The sequence below is a fragment of the Nipponia nippon genome, unplaced genomic scaffold (assembly GCF_047370975.1).
Source record: "Nipponia nippon isolate SJK-2023a ecotype South Korea unplaced genomic scaffold, ASM4737097v1 scaffold_4, whole genome shotgun sequence".
NCBI classification, from domain to species: Eukaryota; Metazoa; Chordata; class Aves; order Pelecaniformes; family Threskiornithidae; genus Nipponia; species Nipponia nippon.
Window position 1 is genome coordinate 2,167,527 of NW_028262358.1, and position 18,204 is coordinate 2,185,730.

An 18,204-nucleotide genomic window follows, 5' to 3' on the forward strand; every position below is an offset into this window, starting at 1 on the left:
GCCTGCCCGAGCCGCCGGGGCTCCCTCGCCGAAGCGGGCCCAGGCTGAGGGGGAGGCCGCCATTTTGCCGCCGCTCGGCGGGGCGCTGCCCGACGGAAGGGGCGGCAGCGGCGGCGGTTGCCGCCTCCCGGCCCGGCCCCGGCGGGGCAGGGGGGCGATGGCGGCGGCGCCGGAGCTGCGGGAGGCGCTGGGGCAGCGGCTGCGGGACTTGGGCATCGCCGCGGTCACCGCCGAGCACCCCCAGGTAGGGGCCGCCGCCGCCTCCCCCCCGCCCCGTTCGCGGCATCCTCCGGATCTTTGTTCAATCCGGAAATAAAACGCTACGTACTAACAGGACAGGCAGTTTTAGGCCCTGTATTTTTACAATTATTAATTTATTAATTATTTTTTAACCCCCCCCTTTTTTTTTTAGCATAATCAAATATCAATATGGAAAGTGTCGGACTTTGCTAAATGGACCTACAGGTGCTGGGCCTGGCAGGCAACTTTTGGGGTTCTGTGGGCTATTTCGCATCGTTCCCCCTCCACGTTTCTGCCCCCCAGACCCCTTCTTCCCCTCCGGCTGGCAGTTTCAGCAGCTACAGTGCATCCACTTCTTCACGGCGAAGCTGATGGCATCTGAGATGCTTTCCAGACTTTTTCTCGCTTCCAGTTAAAAGTGCATGTGCCACGTCATTCCAACGTGGCCGTGGCAGCGCCACAAAAAGGCTTTTTTTTTTATTTTTAAAGTGTGATATTCTTGCTGTACACGAGACAGAAATGATTCGGAAAGTGTGCAGGAGCAGTATGTCACATTTTATTTGTGTTCTTTTAAAATTTCTTCATAAAAGGGTACAGTTTTTAGGCTGAGCATAACATTCATTATTTTCTCAGTATTTAACAGAAGATACCTGCCAGCACGCAACTAAAAGGCTAATGGGATATCGAGTCTCACGCTACACTGGTTGTATTTTCCAGGTGTTCACTGTTGAAGAAATGATGCCCCACGTCCAGCACATGAAAGGAGGTCACAGTAAAAACCTTTTTCTTAAAGACAAAAAGAAGAAAGGGTTCTGGCTGGTGACTGTTCTGCACAACAGGCAAATCAATTTAAATGATCTTGCTAAAAAACTGGGTGTTGGAAGCGGAAACCTGAGATTTGCTGATGAAAATGCCATGCTGGAAAAGCTAAAAGTGGGCCAGGGCTGTGCGACACCGCTAGCCCTCTTCTGTGACCAGGGGGACGTGCGGTTTGTGCTGGATGCGGGCTTTCTGGAAGGTGGCCACGAAATGGTCTATTTTCACCCAATGACAAATTCTGCAACCATGGGCTTAAGCCCCGACGACTTTTTGAAGTTTGTGAGATCAACAGGCCATGATCCCATCATCGTACATTTTGATGAAGACGTTAAGTAGATGAAGTTCACATTTCTATTGCTACGCATAGATTTTGTAGAGCAGAACTGGCCAAAGTCTCATTACAAATAAAATTTGAAAAAGAAACCAGGCTTACTCCTCCTTTATTTTTTCAATTGCGGAAGTTTATATTGTATAATCTGGTGAGAAAAAAAAAAAATACTGTCTTGGGGTTATTAAAAGTTCAACAGAATATTCTTAAAAAGACAAGACATGTTTGCGATCTACCACTAAGGAACCAGTCAGTAGAGGTGGTGGTATTTAAGTAATGTTACACTGTTTATTAATAAAATGGATAAAACCGGAAATTTGTGTGTGGTACTGGCCTTGAAGGTCTAAACTTAAACCAACATCATCAGGAAATAACAAACTATCTTCAAAGTTCTAAACCATTTGTCAATACACACAGGGCAGAGACGTCTGAATTGTGTACCTGTACCCATTTATCCCCTACTACACGTTGTTTTCTTTTTATTGTTTTTACCTAGAAAAAAACCCCAACTTCGCTACACTACAGAAAACGCATTTGATTGTCTACGTTTTTAGTCGCATTTTCACTGTCACAGTACCCTCAACCCTTGGGAAGTTATTACTACGTCCTCTGGTATGGCTTGGCTACTGGTTGCCCCCCGAGGACGGGCACGTGCTCGACGCGTTCCTAGCGCTTCTCCAGAAACGGCGGAATGCGAGGAGCCGCCTGACAGCCGGTGGCGCGGGGTGCGAGCCCTGGTACCACCCTCGCTCCTGGCAGAAGAGCTCCAAGGAACAACGTTACCACGCATTCCTGACCAGGTGTAGTAGGTCCTGGTGACTTGCGGGAGGAAAGTTACTACAACCCGGAACCGTATCAACTTTCCCGCACAATTTCTACGGGTTCAGGAACCCAGGGAGGATGTGCCTCACCTCGGCTGGGCCGCACCCTTAGCCAGCACCAACAGGAACGGAAGGCATGGTACGACAAACGGCTGTGCTGGAGCTCTTCCCTTCAGAAGGGGACCACACGTACAAACACCCACGTGTTTAAGAGCTGGAGGGAAGGCTGATTTGGCTTTCAACAGATGGTATATATTTAGTATAGAAAATTATCTACTATCACAAGAACAAGACCAGTACATTCTCAACATTAAAATTTCTAATCTAATTCTTGCTCCTCCTCTCTCCTGCCTAAATGAATAAAACCCCCTTCAAGCAGATTTTTGCGTTGAAGAGGGAAGCAGCAGAAACTCCATGAAGTCCAGGAAACGTACTGTGGCAACGAGTGCCCACACGAGCCCAAAGACGCGGGAGCAGTGAAAGCGAGGGACAGTCTGGAGATGATGGGGAGAAGGACTTCTGGAGACAGCCCAACGGAAATGTCACATACAAACCATGCCTGAAGGCAAGCAACAGCGTCAACACAGGTTGCGACAGAACGGACATAAAGGATACAGGAGCATGAAGAAAAAACGCACAAAAGGACTTGCGATCTTGGACGACTATTTGCTGCTGCAGCACGCTAAAGGATGCAACGCTAACAGCGATAAAGGGAAATGTTTCAAAGAAACACAAGGCAAAAATCAGCCGATTTGACTCCGTTTCCTTCTAGACGGCCAAGACACTTCTATGAGCTGAGAACACCACAAACATTTGTGTGTTGGATTGGGTTTTTCTTCCCCTGTGAGAAAGTGAAATCTTTAATTCTACAGAATGAACACCTACCATTAACTGAGTAAGAAAAAGCGTCTTCTGGGGCAAGGCAAGTTACTTCACAAACAGCCTTACCACGGTTTCCTTAATTTCTGAAGGATTTGGCACCTGTTCTCAGAGACGTGACCTTAAAAACGGAGTACTTCATGACACAGCAGTTTAAATTCTCCCCTCCGCCTTAGAAAGACACAAACCAACCCCACCTATCACGGCAGTCGTCTCAAATGGGAAAGTAGTGACCTAAAAACATTGAAGCTATAGGAAGAGTCACAAGAAAGACGTCCAGATCCATGTGATTTTATGTTTGTTTTTAAATAAAAGGCTGAAAGGAACATCTGGTACTTGGGAATATTGGGTTGATTAATGAAGTCTGGATTGACAGATGCGTTACTAACTTAGCTAGATATTAAGATACAGTCTTACGTGTCTTCAAAAGTAAAATTTCTTACCCCTGTGGCTGCCACTCACTCTCCCTTCCCTTTAAGGCTTCTTCTTTGTGGTACCCCAAAATCCTTTATCACTTAAAAAAAAAAAATTAAAATTGACTTGTCAAGGTTTCTAAATCCAGAAAGCTTTAAATGTGAAAAATTGTTTTAAAGACACGTGCACAATAGCAGTTTACTATGCTTCACGAATCTTAAAATCTGTACTACCCGAAACTTAACTACCTTTGTCCTCAGAGGAGATTGAGACTTGTCTCAGCAAAAACAGCAACCAAGCAAAATCAAAGCTTCAAATACTACATTTGGCAAATCTATAGTGATTTCTTTTTGTATTTACTTATGAAATTAGTGTCTTTTTTTTTAAATAATATCAAAATAGTGTATAGTTAAAAGCTACACAGGTCTACACAAATAACACGGAACAAACTACACGCTGTCCAGAAGAATTCTGCTACCGTTTTATGGGTTTCCTTCCCGAAGAAATACTCACTGACCACACCAACTGACCACGACGCCATTACCGAACACCAATATCCTTCCAGTAACATCACTTTCCAGAAAAAGTGTGTATAAATGTACACACAAAATAAGAATAAAAATTATTTGGTTTGGCATTTTAATATCATCATTAATAAATGTATACAATGGCAAACATTAAAAAAACCCAATATGTAAAGGAAATTACAGTTTTAAATAAGAGCTTTTAAAGTTTTGTTTCACACCTAGGTACATTCCTTTAAGGCAGTTTTATTAATATCAAAGCGTTATTTACATATACATTACCATCTAACTCTAAAAATCATACATGAGCTCCTTTGTTGAGGCTGCCTCATGTCTTGGAAAAAGTTTAGGAATAATATGTGTTTGGAATGTTACTAAACCCTCAGCAGACTATCAGACAAGTAAATCAAAATTAGACACTGTATAGTACTACAGCCGCTTTTGTCATCTTGAACTAGCAGCGACGGGTTTGGCAACTCTTGCGGTAAAAAGCTGTGTGTACTCAGGTTGTATGCTGTCCAACAGCTGCCGCGTTCTTCCCCAGGAGTTTGTGTTTCGGAAAACGTGAAGCGGCTCCCAAATAAAATTTACTTTTTTATTTTAATGGCACAGACTGGAAAGATTAAGAAAGGATTTTTAAATTATTTTCTTTTTCATCAGAGCACAGATAACCTCCTGACTGCTATTCTGCTCTGAAACTTCTTTGCAGAAGAAGGTGCTAGCAGAAGTAGATTCTGACCTCTTAGCTGCGAATGGATCTGCAGTGCTGCTTTTGGCTCGTTTACCAAACAGAACCCCAAAATCCCACCCTGGCCTCCGTACTGATGCAGACCAAGTGGGTCAAAACCCGCTTACAACGGCGCGGACGGGCGTTAGCCAGGACTCTGGCACACGGATCTGACCTGCGCTGGACTCTGACCTGGCAGGATGAATTCTGCCCCCAAACTCCTCCCGATTCTCTCATACGAGGAAACTTTGCTTCGGTTTTTGGAAGAGGAGGGTTCATTTCTAATACACGTTATCAGTTAAATAGTCATTGTAACGTTTGTGACTACACCCTGGCTGCGATTGCACAGATGAGTTAAGAAGGCGTAATAATAAGCAAAAACACAAGCGTAGAAGTTGTGACGGGTAATCTTGGACAACGGAATGAATACAGAAAAGAGCTGAGCTAAACGAAACGTCAGGAGATGCCCGCGCGATGAGAACGACGCAGCCACGCGTGCCCAGCCACGCTCCTGGCAGAGACATGTGTGCCACGCGGCCACGGCGATACGCCGCTCTTGCCTGATTCCCAGGGTCTCGGAGAATCTGGTATACCCAAACACGCACAACTGCTCGGACGCTGTGAATACAAACAGCATTTGGCACTACAGTTTAAACCTGTTAATTCAAGACACGCGTGGTCTTTTAAAAATAGCGACGCTACTAAATGGTTAGGGTTTAATAGTTTGAAACGCATCAGTCCTCTGTTGTCAAAGAGAGCTAGGAGAATCCAGTCACAATCAGACCCTGAAATGAGCTTGACAATGTCATAATTTACAATCAGCTATTTTCCTAATATTTATGCTATTTCAATCCTCTTTCCTAACAGCTATGCCTTTAGTAGGGGCTACTGGCATTCCAGATTTTTGCCTATGAAATTCTGTAAAGGCAACTTTTCCTCCAGTCACTACCTATATTGCAGGGCAGCAATGGCACAGAAACCAGGCTTGACATCAAAAACGTGAAATCCATGAAAATCTTGACACTAAGGGACCAGAAATGGATGCTAGTGTGAGCTGGCAATCAAAATAAACCAATGATTTTAACAAAATACCAGAAACGTCTTCAGAGGAAGGATGGAAATTCTATATGGTGAAGAGCTGCAAAATTTGTCCTATTTTCACTTGAGGAAAAAAAAAAAGTTTAAATTCTCTGTGAAAACAATCCCAGGCTGAACCAAGTATTTATAGTGTAAAACCAAAATATTCTGTTTAGATCTAGATCTCTTAGCACATTTTATCATGAAAAGTATTTCAGAAGGAAGTCACTTTAAGGAAAAAAAAAACCCACGAAAATTTCCCCTTCTAAAGCTTATTGAATTTTCCTTTTTCCCCTCTTTTTGACAAAATTTCAGTAAAATAAAAAAAAAAATGACTTGCCAGTGTGCCTTTGAATCTGTTGAACTGCATTCTCTCTCCAGTGAAAAATGACTCTGTTCCAACTGTCCCTGACAGCTTGAGACTTCGTTAACGATAAAAGCTGTAAGGCTCAAGAAAGAAGCCGTCATTAAGCTGAAGTCGCCGTGGCTCTGCCGCACAGCCGAGGCAGCGGGCTGGGCACTTTGCAGGCAGCCTGCAACCCCGGCCTTGCAAATCTCGCATGCTTACCTTTACTTAGGTGAGTGGAGATAGCTGTAGGCGAAAGTTAGGTACAAGCCTGTTGGAAGAGGGGACGCTAGGAGGTTACACCGTTAATTTAACCCTTTAGAACAGGAATGTGAATGTGCTTGCTGGTTTGTAATAAAATGGAATTATGAGAACTCATTTTGGATCTGCTTATAAATTCATGTAGGCTTCCTTTGAGCTCTCTGCAAATGCTTTCAAGACACCAAATGTATGCAACCACCGAATGTACCAATAACATTTGTTGACTTTAATATAAATCAGTAACGAACAAAAGGTATCTTACTAACAAAAGATAACCTTAAGGGGAACTGATTGTAAAATGCGTATGATATTATTTACATTTCTTTTTGCCATCAAGAAACCTCCTAAGCCACGATCAGCTCATGTCAAAAGACAAACAATAAAAAAAAAAAAAAATATCAGTCAATACACAAACATCGTAAGACAGTCTTATCCTGGAAATGCCATTTGCTGAAAACAGCCTTATATTAAAATAAAAGTTATAGAAAAATCATACCTGACAATTTCCTGTCAGAAACATCTGAACATATATATGCAGAATAACTTGGGAATGTGAAAAACACAGATGACAAACCATTTCTGTATAATGCGATTATCCCAAGACTCCCACTTTTGTTAGTTATCGAACTTTTTCATGTATGTAAACAAATTTTTCTCTCGCAGTATGCAACAAAAACCAGCATAAACTTTTTAAAGAGCAATTCCATGCAGATTATGCTAACCAAATAAGGCAGTGAAGTGCCAGTAAGCTGTGAGGTTTTTGTATCTGTATATACAGTCAATTTCAACAAAATACTACAGCATTTATTTTACATTTACAGAAGTAAATATAAACTGCTAGTTATGGGTTTTTTTGGCTAATTATTAGCAGAAGCTTAAGCAAATCAGCGGCTAATTTCATAAACAGAAGATGAAAGAAGTATTTTTTTTTTTCCTGGAGTAATTCTTGAGACCTTAAAATTCTTGGTCCTTAGGGAGATGAGAACTGTCCTTTATTCAGTAGATCTTAACAGTGCAATGTGCAATAATTCCTAAGACCATCTACAAATTTTCGGCAGTAGACTCCAGTAGAGCTCCTTGATTCAAGGAAGGAAGGAAGGTAGGTAGGTAGGTTTTTTATTTCTTGCCTGCTCTAGTCACGAAGAATGTAAAAAATTCCCTTAATTTTTATTAATGATTCCTACAGTCGCTGTCTTGTTACTTCAGATATAAAGGCTTCATACTGAGATACTGAAGGACACTTTTCTCTCTGTGTTCAGTTGAAAGGCAGAAAGAGAAAAGAACATAAGAAAAGCTTAAAGTGTAGAAATATAAAATACAGAGTTAAGTCACTAACAGAACTAACAGCACTAATAGCATGCATCAAAGATGTTTTAATGAAGTCAAGAGGAGGACAGAACGCCAAAGACAATCTTTATAAAAAGGCAGTTTCCTTGTAGTATAGAATACCTTATATCTTTTGTTAAACTGGTCTTTTAGGTTTATCTGTCCCTTTCTGAGAACTGACTTCAATATTACTTCTTAATGTGATTTCGTTGAACTCTCTTCAAGAGATTTGAAAAATAAAAATAAATGAAATTTTTACAGGCAAAAGGCTAAATGGGATGAAGTTCCCTGCCTACACAGGGAAAATAACTGCTGTAAACCAACCTGTTCTGGCTTAACGAATAAGCAAGACAGAAGCCAGTTAAGCAAGCAGTATTTACATCTGGTTAATGCAATGTGCACTTGTTCTTAGATGTAATGCTGTTAGTTTGTTGTAAATGAAATTAATCTCATTTACATTTTGGGCAGGAAACTCACCACTTGGCCCACATCTCATGTAGTGGGTAATAGAATTAGGAGCTTTGTTGCTCCCTAGACCTGCTTTTTGAATTTCTGCTTTCTGGGATAGCTTCCACATCTGCAGAGAAAAGCATTTCATGTTATTCATTGTGTTTATCAGGACATGAAAAAAAAACCCTCATGCATAAAATACATTCTACTTATTAGTAGAGCAAAAGGATATATAAACACTTTTTTTTTTTTTTAGAGGAAAGGACAGGAGAGGGATAGAAGAAACTCACTGGAAGTGCCTACTCAACTACGCTCATTAAAATTCATCTTAGCATTTAGAATAACCAGGTATTATTTTCAAAGCCACAATCAGATATACTTCACTTTCAGATACACTAACCCTCAATTTCTGCCTGTATGAAAAGGGAAAAAAAATAATCAGACGTAATCAAGGCTGACTGAACCTAGCAGAGAACTTAACTCATCTTTGCATTTTTACCTGCTACACATCGACAGAAATGTTCACACTCAGTTCTGCAAAACGGAAAATTATCTTTGCATGCAACAGCTTGAACGTGCAAAAGGCAGTATCTTAATTTACTATTCACTTAAAGCAAAGCATCAAGCAAACCTGTATCTGCAAGCAAATTATTGAGCCTGAACAACAAAACCTTTTTTGGCCAGCAGCCACGTATTTAGTGTTTATAATTACCATGCAAAGTCCTAACTTATCATTTTTAAAGGCAGCAGGGACCAAGGAACGAGCAAGTGCACCAAGTGTTTTACAGTCCGCCACCTGAACGGCCGAGGAGCAGCAGTGATTGGGTCTGACAGGAATTTCACAGATCGTATTTGAGCATAGACCGAAAGAGACATCCATGATGTTATCGTTAAAGCACAAAGACCAAAAGGTGGAGGAAAAATAATCCCTCTCTACGTGAAAACATTTGTTTTCTTTCATATATAATAAACAAATGTTGACAATTTATTTTTCAGAGACATTAAAAAGTCTCTGGCAGCATGCTTTCGCTGCTGCAGCTGAACTCAACAGAGCAAAAACAGGAGCACAAACAGTTATTACCCTCAGCACTGCAGTGCAATTCATTATGGATTTATAGCAATGCAAACAAGTAGCTTGAGCTGGACAAGGTTAGTCTAGAACGCCCGTAGAGGATCCGAGACACCAGTGCTCCGAGACACTAACGCTCAGTTATTCCGAAGCCCTTTGGGTTTAAGAGAGAAGCAGTTTTAATGCTGCCCCCCGCAACGGAGTAAGGTAAAACACAGGCTAAAAAGGCATTCAATATCAGGCATAAATACTCACTATCAGATTTGCTTTGTATGTGAAAGCTTAGCGCTGTGAAAAGAAATGAAACAATGCAAACCAAAGTGCCCCATGGGCAGTGGTTGGGGGAAAAAAAAAAAAAAAAAAAGTATTTTGTTGCCTTGATAGCAAGCTTTAATTTCACTCTACAGGGGTAACGTTTAAAATGGCTCTTTTGACCTTGGCCTTGCTCATGATTACAACTGGGGTTCAGTGGTCATGCTGGAGAGTTCATAATAAACATAGCTGGAGACAATACTGGTATTTTTTTGTAGCTGTGACAAGGCTGCAAACGAGGTAATAGCATGCCTGAAAGCTTATCCGATCTCTCAAACAATAGCAGCTGATCTAAATAGAAGATACTACCTCTAGCTACAAACCTTGTTCCAATCGTTACAAGCAGTCTCACTGCAAGACACAGGCTTGCAATCAGTTAAGGAAAATACAGATACTGGTAGCACAGTACGAGTTTATAGTAAGTACTATCAGAGCTAAGAAGATTTTCTCTGTAATTCCTTAAATAACTTGCAAAATGTATTACGCACGCGTCACTTCAGGTAACAGCACTGTTCATCTCAGAGCTAAGTCAAACACATCTATAGATGAACAGAAATGAAGTCAAATGACATGACCCAAGATCAGAACACTGATCTCACTGTGTGACAGTAAATGTGTGTGAAATTAAGATTATATTTCAATTATTTTTTTTTTTTTTTAACGGTGAGACAATTCTAGAGGGAATACCGCAATAACTAACAGCACGCTGTGAACAACATTGAAGAGAAGTGAGAAATCTATCAGCCCAATAACCATGGCTGCCTGCAGACATGGTAAAGGATGGCTGCTTTATGTTTTGAAACAATAATTGTACCCTCCACAGAATGTCTTTGAAACATCCCGTCTTCTCCCCTGGTTCCTTTTCCCCCCCTGGAAATGCAGCTGGAGCTCTGGAAAGGGCCACCTCTGCATTTTACTAACAACTCTCCTGTAGGAAATGGAGGCCTTGCAGACTAACATACAGGACATCTGCTGCTTTTCCTTGAGGAACCGTCTGTTTGCAGCACTTCTACCCCTCCCCAGTTCAACACTGAGGAATTCAAGTTCAACCCGTACAGCAGTACCATGACTGCCACAAGACTGCTGGCAAAATAAATTCCATTGTAAAAATCAGAATATGACACTCATTATTTTCAATATTTATTTTCAATTTTAAATATTTTTCCTCTAGATGTATTTTCATTCAGGTTTTTTATAGCGTATGTAATTTTGGCCTACAATAACTGTCAGTAACTATTGCCTCTTGCAAAAAAGTGCTAATGTCTAAAGCCTTGTGTAATTATAGTTTAAGTATGATACAATTTTAAACTCTGTTTATATTTACCATTGAGAAGTTTCAAGCAATTGCAGAGACAGTGGCATATTAAGTAATTACTTTTCAACATTTCTCTTTAGCTGGTCATCTGGCATTTAATGAGTTATTCGCTTAAGCATTCCTCACTCCTGTAATTTTGCAAGCAAACTTTGTTATTTTTTCTTTTATTTAACTGTGTTAATTTAAGGTTTTCTGTTATTTCGTTACACATCTTGTTTTCTATTATATTAGCGTCACTTCTATTAAGAAAAAATGAATTTCCACCATAATCGATACAGGTTTTTATTACCATACATCACAAGGAGTCTCGTATAACTCCGTTATTTGACTCCTAATAAAACCGTACACTTCACCTCATTTGTACACCAGACGTGGAAAGACAAAGCATACAAAAGGGAAAAGGTGGAAAGGGTCATTTTTTCATTACAAGTGCTGCATATCATGTGACTATTTATTACCTCTTCATAAGAATTATCATTTATGTTTAGGATTATGAATGGTCTTTATGAACGTTCAAATATTTTAATAAGTATGAACAGCAATTCACATTTCTTATGCAAGCTGGAGGCACTGAATTATTGGGCTATAACTTGTTCCTTGTGCAAAGTGCATTTATGCCAGGACATGGCATAAATGAAAAGGGTAAGACACTGAAATCTCTCTAAATGCTTCTTTTCATTAGTATCTCATTTTTGAAAGGGGGGGAGGGGAGTATTTTTACTCCAAATACACAATCAATGTGTTACTGATACATCTGAAAGCACGAGCACAACTGAAAAGTACTGTCTTTGTACCAGAAAGTATGTTGTTCACTGTGCCATTTCTGGCAATGCAGCATGCGATTGGTTTAACATGCATCCAGTAACGTACAGGAAAAAAACCAAAATATTTGTAATGCTGACAAATAAAAATATAGCTTGTATTATAAAGACTTTTAAAGGCATGCAAAATATATACAGTGCAATTAATGTTTCATGCAAACTTTGGTGAGGTTACAATTTTACATTCCAACATGCTAGAGTACACAACTGAGCCCTATGCCACTGCTCTTCGAAAACAACAGATCTAACCCACCGAACTAACAAGAAATTACTTTTTCATTGTAGTGAAATTTTCTCTAAATCCAGTGGACATTGAGAACACCACCTATATGTCATATTAGACTCTATATATGTATATATATTTAGTAAAACACCTTCGTTATCATACACACCCATACTCATACCACACCGTTGTATTATCTTCAGAAACCAGTAGCGGGGATTCAGCCTCACTAGTGTTTACACAGGCGGTAGGAACAAATTCACTAGCTAGAACTGACCGTAGGTCACTCTGATCAGATTTCTGATTAGCAGAAGGCTGCTCTTGATTTTTCGGTTCTGATCTAAATGCTGACAGGTTTGCCTGATCAGTTGTTTGGGATGGAGATCGTTGAGGCAATCCGCTTATATTACTAACTAATTCAGTGTTAAGGGATAAAAATGGCTGAGTCACAGTAAATGATCCTGTGCTGTCATTACCAGCTATACTGACTTTATCATTAAACACACTTGTGCTTAGCAAAGTTCTCCCACGACAATTTGACCTTTCCATCCTTGAAGTCTTAGGCACATCAGAGTTACATCCTAAATTACGTGGTTTAACTGTATTAGCTGCATCGCTTTGCGGAACACAATCTACTCTGTAAGCCACACAGTGAAAAAAATTAGAGGATAACTGGTGTGCCGAGTACTCACTAGAGGTTGCTGGAACACTTCTGTCAGCGGTGGATGGTGCTGGATCAACTGATACAGGTTGCCTACTGTCCTTAGACAAAAAATCATGAATGCTTGTCCTTCGAGTAGTTCCTTCCGCCGTAGAAATCACGCTGCTTGCACGAGGTAAGGTAGCATAAGGATTGCAATCTCTTGATTGTCGCTGTGATACACTTGCTTGGATCTTTTCTTTAACTGATTTGGCCTTCCCTTGAGCGCCTGATGTAAATTTTATTGGGGAGCTAGTAAAGTAGGTATCTTCAGTTTTACGAAGGCTGGGCCTTACAAGTTGTTCTGGTTTAACGGATCGTCCATCTGAGAACTCAACTGTATTTTTTACACTTAGCGATCTCACAATACCGCAACCGGCAGACGGCTGCTTTCTTAGCTTTTCCTTCCCTGTCAGCTCCGCAGACTCTGATAAGCTTTTCATTACTTCATCTAAAAGATTTTCTTCACTTGCAGATTTCATCTGTCAAAAATACGAAACGTCTTATAAATTTATAAATTGTAAGTTTGACCTTTTCTTAAGCAGTCTTTGTGGACATAAATGAAGAACAACGCTAAAAAGTGTTTTGTTGGGTTTTTTTGTTTTTTTTTTTGTTTGTTTTTTTTTTTTTAGCTTCTCAGATGTAAAAGCAGCATTCACCATTTACGGTACATACTCATGCGTTTTCTGTACAGCTTACAAGCAAGTACTTTGAAAACTAGGTGTCAGACAGACGCTATCTGGAATTGGCTCCTGTAATACTGATCAATGCAACAAATCAGATGACCAAAACTTCAAGTTCATCTTCTCGCCCGCTTGCCTTCTGCCATCACTCATCAATACTTCCTATGCAATCTCATGTGGACTATTATTTTAACGTATACCGACCATCTGGAGCTAAAAGCTTAAATTCTCTATACGCTCAAACAATAATGAAGACAAAAACCTCAGAACGTAACACAAAGCACATAACCTTTAGGTACCCTTGGTGCCTAAATTTGGACAAGACAGCTCCCAATTTTTTCTTTTTGGAGAAAAAACTTCAGAGCTAGGAAAAAAAGTTGAGGTGAATACTATTCACAGACTCAGCAGAGAAGGACCACAGTCTCTTTCAAAATGGTAAAAGAGACAATTTGGAAAGAATTAAGCTAAGAGCATTAAGGAGATGCTCTGGGAGAAGACTGGAAAGAGACTTCTTGAATACCCTTCCAACCTGAATGATTCTGTGATGCTATGAAAGGGATTCTGTGATTCATGAACAGCAGTGGACTAGACTTGATGACTCAGGCAGCTTCTTTTATTTCTGATGCCAGGATAGAGGTACTGTCTAGTGCTTAAAAAACAAAAATCCTTGTCGGAGAGACCATAGGTGAGAGGTCATTTTAAGTAACTAACAAAAAATCCAGAAACTTAGTCCAGACTCAAGTCACAGACTACCCCAATCAATTCAGCTGTGAATGTATATTTTTCAATTTCAGTTGTGTCGTTAAAAATAGATGGAGTCTGATCCTTACTCTTGCTAGGCCCTAGTCACAGTAACTGGCTTGCTTTATCCTAGAGCACTTCTAGGTCTTGGACAGATCTCCTCAAGAACTAACGATGAAGAAATTCGAATACTAGCAGAGACAAGGTGATTTTGGGCTTTAACAAACTGTCACTGATTTAGAGAAACATTCTCTTTGTCTTATTCCTCTCGGATTTCAGCGAGCTCCAAGGTCAGGTTTTTTGCCCAGTAGAGCTAAAAAGATGAAACTGAAGCAGACAAGAGTCTCTCCCGAGGGAATGACGTAAAGCATCTTCCTTCCTATTGATGTAAGACAGATCTGACAACAGCTCTTACTGAAGCCAAGTGCTGAACTGGAAGAAGAGAAGTAAACCTACTCTGAGTGTATGGCCTTCCATCTGAACTCTGATGAGTGCACCATGCATCAGTACGCTGGACAATTTTGTGCAGTAGAGACCGACTTTCTTACCTAATTCACTAACCTGGAAAGGGTCAAGCTGCAAAATTCCAAAGGATTTTGTGTGCAATTCAGCAAGTACAGTTTATCAGGATACAATCCACACTACTTCTTAATGCAGGCATAACCACTATCTCCACAAAGTTTTAAAGCAATTCTACTCACTCTAAGTCTTCTATTAATTCTGTGCCCATCTATGGGATAACATATAGTTAAAATATTTCTTAAACTAACCTCGCTTGAGGTACTCTTGTTGCTTTCTTCTAAAAACTGTTGCAGGGTAACAACTTCGCTTCCAGGAGAACCAGTTTTGATCTGTTTTCCACGACTATCCAGTGTTTCAGGCGTTCTTTGCTGGAGCACAGGACTAGACCTCGTGTGACCTTTCAGATACTGAATAGGACTGCTGCTGCTGCTAGACCAAGCCTCATGTTCATGTAGCAGACTAAATTCTCCGCTGCTGTGGCTTTGCGGCCTGCTTTGATTGTTAACTGCACCTGCTTTTGGGGTAAATGGTATTAAGTATTCCATGAGAAAAATCTATGAAAGCTGTTAAACAGTATAACCGTACTCAAATCTGGAACATTATCAGATTTGGTTAACAACAATACTATTTAAAAATCCAGTTGTCCTTTTTTACTCCAACCAAATATATTAATACAATTGCACTCCCCCGACTTACCTCTTAGAGTTCTTTAAACATGACACGACAGCTTTTGAATGAAAAACTACCTTTCACTTATAATCTGGGCCTCCATTTACACAATACTATATTCCAAGAGGCTAAAGATACGCTTCCACTCTTGTTCAGCATCACTGTGAAGCACGCACTCTGATATACTGAGTTTTACATTAAATGAAATACAAAGGATGGAATGGAAAGAAAATATTCTCTTCAACATAGTTCTTCAACAAGAACTATTTAGGAATGCTTCTTCTCCAACAGTTTCTGCCATTACTTCTAGTTTATTATAACCATGACCTGACGGAAGCAGATGGCATTAAACGCAAAATAAATTCCACAACAGCAATTCTTTTTATTTTTCAATAATTGTGAATTGCTTAAAAATACTGATGACTAATCAAGTATTTCCTACTTCATGTCACTCCTACAAAGTGAACTTAAGCTTGAAGGAAGAGAAATTGTTTACAGCAGAAATTTCTAATACTGTATAAAACTGGGGCAAGGACTACCTCAATGAATCTTTTACAGAAGGGTGTAATCAAACAGACAGAAAATAAAACTAATAAAAATCTAAGCCAGCATTCATCTCTAAATTTTCAAACAAAGAGATACTGTTTAATAAATGCAAACCATGAATATTAAATGAAGTCTTGAGTTGGCAGCGTTCTCGTTTGGTATGTAGCTAGAATGGCCATTACAAACAAAAATATATCAAGGCTCGTAATATAGGAAATTCGGAAAATATTGCTAAAGCCAGGAACATTATTCATCTTTTAAAAACAAAACGTAAAAGTTTACAGGATGGTATTACATATGCCATGTTGTCTGGTTTGTGTTGTACCCTATAGAGCTTTGCAGCAGCAGCGCACATGTGGCAGGACGCCAGGAGAAAAAAACGGAGCAACTTCTCTGCTTAAAACCAAGCGATTTTAAAGTAATTTGGAGGAAATTCTTATTTTGTAACGTCATTACTTGGGTTAGGTTTGGTTTAAAATAGTTTGTATCTTTTATACTAATATCACCCTTTTAATATTTATTAAAAAAACCCCTAAGTTCTACTAATACTTGTATCCTTTCCTAATTTGGGGCATGAAGGCTATAAAATGCTTAAAGAAAAACATGCTGTGGTGTGTTGTGGGCGTTTTTTTGGTTGTTCTTTTTTCAACCTATATAGATGATCTCTCAGAAAAATCATGGAAATGAAGCATGTATGTAAAGTCACCTACAGCATACCTTTGACTTCATGGAGTGAAGCATTGTTATTGCTATTGCTAGTGGATGTTCTGCCACTATCAAGGCTGGCTGGTCTGGAAGCTAAATGGAAAATTAGGAGACACCATGATGAACAAAATTTTAGCAGATGACACGGTACCTTTACATTCTGATCACAGAATGCTCAGAGGCAGGAATCATGCACTATTTCATAGGCTGAGCATGCCCATTGTCAACAAAGTGGTTTCTTACAGATCAGAAAGCGAAGGGATTTCCAGGCAGTCCAAGAGGACACTTTAGAAAAGGGCACTACAGGAATAGTAAGGTACAAGGGAGAGGAAAAGAGAAATAGAGTGTACATTTAGAATTGAAACTGATTGGTTAGTGGGAAACCAGGATTTTAGAGATGAAAGGATCGGCATGCAGAAAGCTGCTCGTGATTAGGTCACTTACAACAGATTTGACAAGGAACCTTGCACATTGTTGAAATGCCACGAACAGGAGGAGCAAGAGCATCTGCACAGATAATGTCCTGTACTCCTATCCAATACAAGGGAAATGCACTGTTATTATCTCCAAAAATGTTTGTTGCTCATACTAGTTTTAAGTATTTACAGAAGAGTTAAAACTTCACTTTCTAAATAATCTATGATAGCTTTCACTTCATAGCTTTCCTTGAAAGAACACGTAATGGTTTTATAAAACAGAGTACATGACAAATTTAGGTTTCACTGAACAACAAACACTGAACAATCAGGCCAGATTTGGATTTGGGTTTTTTAGGATTGAAATTGGAACTTCTTTTACTATTAACTCCAAATAAATTTTTAAAAGGGAAAATGTTTTGATCCTGTTCAGATGCACTTCATAGATATTTTCTATTAGAGATATAGAACATCTATCTGATGTAGTAGTAAAGAAAGAGAAGGTTAATCGGAAGAAATGATACTATACATTCAAGAGATATGCAAATCACAGAAAACATGCTCACTTGTAATGATGCCATTCACTTTTTTTTTTGCAAACTTCATTAACATTCACATAATATATCCTTAATTCATTTAATTAAAGTTCACATCTTACCATGAACTCTTGATCCTGTACTAGAATCATCACTAATACCTTGTGGACTTACATCTTCAAAGGATGTTGTATCTATACACAGAGACATAAAAGAAGATGTAAAATAAAATAAAAATAAAATATTATTGAAATATTTATCAGCTGAAAAATATACTAAAGTATTTTTCAAACCAATCCATTTTTACTTCTGTAACATTCTGTAGGAAAAATCCTGAAATAGTTTATAACTGCAGTTATTAAACCTATTCAGTATCTTAGCACTGCAACTCAATTATTCAGGTTGCTTTTTGCTGAAAAACGTAAAACATAAGTAAACCCAATATTGATATGCAATTGCTGTTACACATAGTCACATCACAGTGCAGAAAGCTTCCACCTATACCTTTGTTATTTAGCAACTGCTTGGATCTGAAGCCTGTAGAAGAGTTGACAGTTGCAAAGTTGATAGCTGTAGTGGAGAAGGCCATAGCTCCCAATTCTTTCCTCCTTTTACCCGTAGATATATCATCAGGACCCTCCAGATGCTCAGAACTACCTGTCCATTGTCCTCCTGCTAGGACCATGGACTGCACCAGGTCATTCATGGCTGGGATGCAAATGAAAGCAAATGAT

General features: G+C 39.5%; 2 protein-coding genes across 13 annotated transcripts in view; one reads left to right on the plus strand and one right to left on the minus strand.

The window, feature by feature from the left end:
• The first annotated feature begins 62 nt into the window (after positions 1-62).
• LOC104022413 (prolyl-tRNA synthetase associated domain-containing protein 1) lies at positions 63-1,486 on the plus strand. The gene is made up of 2 exons (XM_009476138.2): positions 63-244; positions 958-1,486. Exons 1-2 carry the CDS (start codon positions 158-160, stop codon positions 1,393-1,395), a joined length of 525 nt encoding a protein of 174 aa, XP_009474413.2. The 5' UTR covers positions 63-157; the 3' UTR covers positions 1,396-1,486.
• Positions 1,487-1,636: 150 nt separating this feature from the next.
• CCDC88A (coiled-coil and HOOK domain protein 88A) overlaps positions 1,637-18,204 on the minus strand; it is an 84,739-nt gene continuing 68,171 nt past the window's right edge. For 3 of the 12 annotated variants that reach the window (XM_087773862.1, XM_087773865.1, XM_087773861.1), the window contains 7 exons: positions 17,975-18,178; positions 17,593-17,664; positions 16,963-17,049; positions 16,762-16,818; positions 16,531-16,611; positions 14,847-15,112; positions 8,370-13,134 (listed from right to left, as the gene is read on the minus strand). In XM_087773862.1, coding sequence (XP_087629988.1) covers positions 12,112-13,134; positions 14,847-15,112; positions 16,531-16,611; positions 16,762-16,818; positions 16,963-17,049; positions 17,593-17,664; positions 17,975-18,178 — 1,790 coding nt within the window. In that variant the 3' untranslated portion in view covers positions 8,370-12,111. Of the gene's footprint in view, positions 7,686-8,239; positions 8,340-8,369; positions 13,135-14,846; positions 15,113-16,530; positions 16,612-16,761; positions 16,819-16,962; positions 17,050-17,592; positions 17,665-17,974; positions 18,179-18,204 lie in introns of those variants that run through there. The other 9 variants (XM_087773873.1, XM_087773872.1, XM_087773869.1 and 6 more) reach the window with 8 other exon arrangements.